The 3,852-nt window shown below is 37.0% G+C and overlaps 1 protein-coding gene across 1 annotated transcript; it reads left to right on the top strand.

Annotated features, from left to right (window-relative positions):
• Positions 1 to 2,543: 2,543 nt before the first annotated feature.
• LOC101661233 (olfactory receptor 2T27-like) lies at positions 2,544 to 3,470 on the top strand. The gene has a single exon (XM_004696867.1). It carries the CDS (start codon positions 2,544 to 2,546, stop codon positions 3,468 to 3,470), a length of 927 nt encoding a protein of 308 aa, XP_004696924.1.
• The last annotated feature ends 382 nt before the right edge of the window (positions 3,471 to 3,852 follow it).

The raw sequence follows: 3,852 nt of genomic DNA, 5'->3' as shown, positions 1-3,852 counted from the left end.
TTAAGAACTTATGTCAAACAAATCCAAATTCTGAGTCAAGGTAATTTTTTTGTAGTTTACCTACTTCAAGGACATGTTTCAAAAGATTTTCAAAATCCTGGACTATCAATCATCAAAAATAAAACAAAATCTAAAACCCTGAAACAGTCATAATATATATATGAACAAAATATGATGTTGCTGATATATATTTCAGGACCCATTACTTGCCAGAGTGAAGAACCACCCTGAACTTAAGCATAAGTAACCAATGCATCGTATTTTGAACTATTTTCTGATGATAGATACGATGTGTTTCTCTACGATTTTGCTACAGAATCCACTTTAATGATATCAATGAATGTATATGTGTGCATCATTTTAGACAAGTGTAAAAATCATGTATGTACACCTTGTTTAACAACAACAACAAACCTTATTAAGGGTCAGAACTAATTTTAAGGAATTTCCCTACAGAGCATCATGATGGGTGATTAGAATTACAGCTCAAACTAAAACAACCCACTAAAGTCTGTGAAAATCAATGACTCTTAACTTTTCCAAGAACAGTATGTTATTCCTGGTATTGAGTAAAATGTATTTTTTCAAATTGCCCTGTTTTTCATGATCCAACTTTTGAGACCATACTTATAAGTATAATATATTTACATTAGTAACTTTAATTCTTCTATAATTGGTTCTTATTTCCACAATCAAGTTTCTTTCTGTGCCTTCCTTTCAGACAGGCCTATTGTCCCCCAGGCTGTGTGCTACACATTCTATGCTGGCCACAGGTGAAGAGGGTTTTCAAATCCTCCAAGTAGAATAGATCACTAACAACAGTGGGCAGTTCTTTAATGTTTTCCTGCTGTGGTTTTTCACATGATCTGAGTATGTGGAGCCAGGGTTCTCAACCGGATTCAATCAACTATTCCTTGGATTCTTTCTATATTCTCTACATGCTCTTAGTTCTGTAGTGATTAGTTTTTTGGGGAAAATACATAAAAATTTTATTACTCATTTCTATTTCAAAGTAAAAGATACTTCTCTTTTAAGTATCATATTAAATACCATGTGGAGGTAAAGGACATGGGATTGGGAAACGTTTACATCTGTTTATAGTATGTACTGGATTCCTGTACTTTCTATGTGAATAGAATCAGACTCCCCTTCTGATAGCATAATTAATTTTCTACACAAGGCTGGCCTCTGGAAAAAATCATGTCTTAAAATTAATGTCTGAGTGGGTTCAAATCGCCAAAACTTATGCTGTTTATCATTTAGCCAAATAGCTTATATAAAACACAAAACACATTTAATGTAATAGGTGATTATTTTTGACAGCTATTTAATTTATTCAGTCTCTATAGTTATCAATCAGGACAAACACACACAGAATGAAACTTGGGAGAGCCAGAATTAGATTGGACTTCTTTGTTTTATTGGGGTAACAAGGATTTTTTTTGGTCTTTGACAGTGTAGTGTTACCACTCTTTTGTAACTTTCTGCTATTGGGGGAAATTTGAGTTGTTCTTCTCTGACAGGTGTCTGCCTTACACAGTTTCCTGCTCTTATATTGTTGCAAGAAGCGCCCTCATATATATGTGTATGTGTTACTTAATGTCTACAATATATTCTGTGATTGGGCATATGATTTGGGCACTATACAATTACCATATTAAAACCTTTTTTAATAACATTTCTAATATATTACAGTTACGTCACAAGGAAAGGGCTGTGTATAAAAGTGGGGAAACCATATTAAAACTTGATGGGAGCACAATTCTAGTAATATAGAGGAACACTGCTGGCACTACTGCCGCTGTTTGCACTGCTACCAGAGGCAGACATAACTGCTGGCAGCTGCCCTGTGGCTAAGACATCCGTGGGAGCAGCCGAGCCAGAGGAGGCCAAACAGGAGAGACTGAAGTGCATGCAGTCCTGCCCATCTGAGCAGGCTGTGTCTTGAAATCCCCTCCACCACCACTTGTCTACTGGAAAAAGCTTGTTCTCTGCCTCACTTGCCCATGTCCCACCCATGGTCCAGTGCTGTAAAAGTCTACTTTGGGGTCTTTAAAGTCAATAAGGAGAAATAATAAACAGAAGGAAAAGCAATTTATTTTAAAAAATAAAGTGAAACCATTCGGGATCACAGATGTATATTCACGTGAATTTTCCCAGTTGGATAAGTGGCAATATGTCTGTGTTTGTGTGTTTGCAGTGAAACCTGTGAGATGTATGAAATATAGGGATATTTATAATTTTAATTGAATTCCAATTATTAAAATTGAAATTTCAAGAAAGTTAAGTAGATTTACTTATACTGGATGTATTACACTTTGAGAGTTTTTAAAATAAACTGTGACATAAAAATGAAGGTGAACTCAATTGTGCGATAAAGCCATAGAACTGAAGATAGTTGAAAACATCTATAGTATTGCAAGACAAAGGAAGAACAAGAAGACATCACATTATAAAATGAGAGTGAGTCAATTTAGATAAATGGTGAGGTGTAATTGTTTTTTTCTGATTTGTGTCCAGGGTAATACACTGGGAAGGAGAGAATGGAGAGATGGATTAATCAGACCACTGGAACTGACTTTATTCTCCTGGGGCTATTCCACCACACCCAAGCACCCACACTTGTCTTTGCTCTCATCTTCCTGGTGTTCATCATGGCTCTTGTTGGCAATGTGGTGATGATGATTCTCATTTGGTTGGACTCTCGACTTCATACGCCTATGTACTTTCTTCTGAGCCAACTTTCCTTCATGGACCTCATGTATAGCTCCACCTTTGTCCCCAAAATAGCCATTGACTTTCTGTCTGGAAGGAACACCATTTCTTTCATTGATTGTGGAATTCAGTTGTTCCTCTTCATGACTCTGGTGGGAGCAGAATGTCTTCTCCTGGCTGTCATGGCTTATGACCGCTATGTGGCTATATGCCACCCACTCCATTATGCAATTCTTATGCGCCCTGCAATTTGTGGCTCCCTGGTGGTTGGGACCTGGCTGGGTGCACTTCTTAATGCCTTGATACATGTCATGTATGCGCTAAACCTTCCATACTGTGCCTCCAGGGAAATCCATCATTTCTTTTGTGAAATCCCAGCTCTTCTGAAACTTGTTTGTGCTGACACCTCTCTATATGAGCATGGTCTTTTTGTCAGTGGTGTCGTGTTCCTTCTCATTCCAATATCAGCCATCATGGTCTCCTATGGACAGATTCTCTCAACTGTTTTGGGAATAGGATCCAAGTTGGGGATGAAAAAGGCTTTGGCTACCTGTTCTTCCCATATGATTGTGGTGTCTCTCTTCTATGGAACAGCCATCATGAAGTATTTTTTGCCCAAAGCCTATCATACTGCTGAGCAAGATGAAGTAGTTTCTGTCTTCTACACTATTCTCACACCCATGCTGAATCCACTAATCTACAGTCTTCGAAACAAAGATGTGACTGGGGCCCTGAAGAAAGTTCTGGGAAGGTGAAAAGCCACAATGAACTGCTGCCTTATGAGACTGAAAAAACCAAAAGCTTATCTTTATAGCACAAACAATTGCAAGAAAACTGATAGTACTGTAGACATGGCAAAATCACTTCATCTTAACTGTTTGCAAATTTCTAATGCATAAATTTGTAATAGCACTCTGTCCTATTGAATTTAATCTGAGAATCACCAATTTATTAAACAGAATGCTCTAAATCAAAAGACACTTAATCTGCAGAAGTTACAAATCAACATGAATGACAAGTGTCTTCTTGTTTTTACACAAAATTAAAAATGCATGTCCTTGTAATACTAAATCCACTGAATTTGACATTAATTTGAATAGCAGTATTATAAGAACACATGAAATAAACATTTGCAAT

The sequence above is a fragment of the Echinops telfairi genome, unplaced genomic scaffold, assembly GCF_000313985.2.
Source record: "Echinops telfairi isolate 266 unplaced genomic scaffold, ASM31398v2 ScPeMD7_7469;HRSCAF=8507_0, whole genome shotgun sequence".
In the NCBI taxonomy this organism is placed as follows: Eukaryota; Metazoa; Chordata; class Mammalia; order Afrosoricida; family Tenrecidae; genus Echinops; species Echinops telfairi.
The sequence above is the reverse complement of the archived record's forward strand: the minus strand, read 5'-3'. Positions and strand labels throughout refer to the sequence as shown.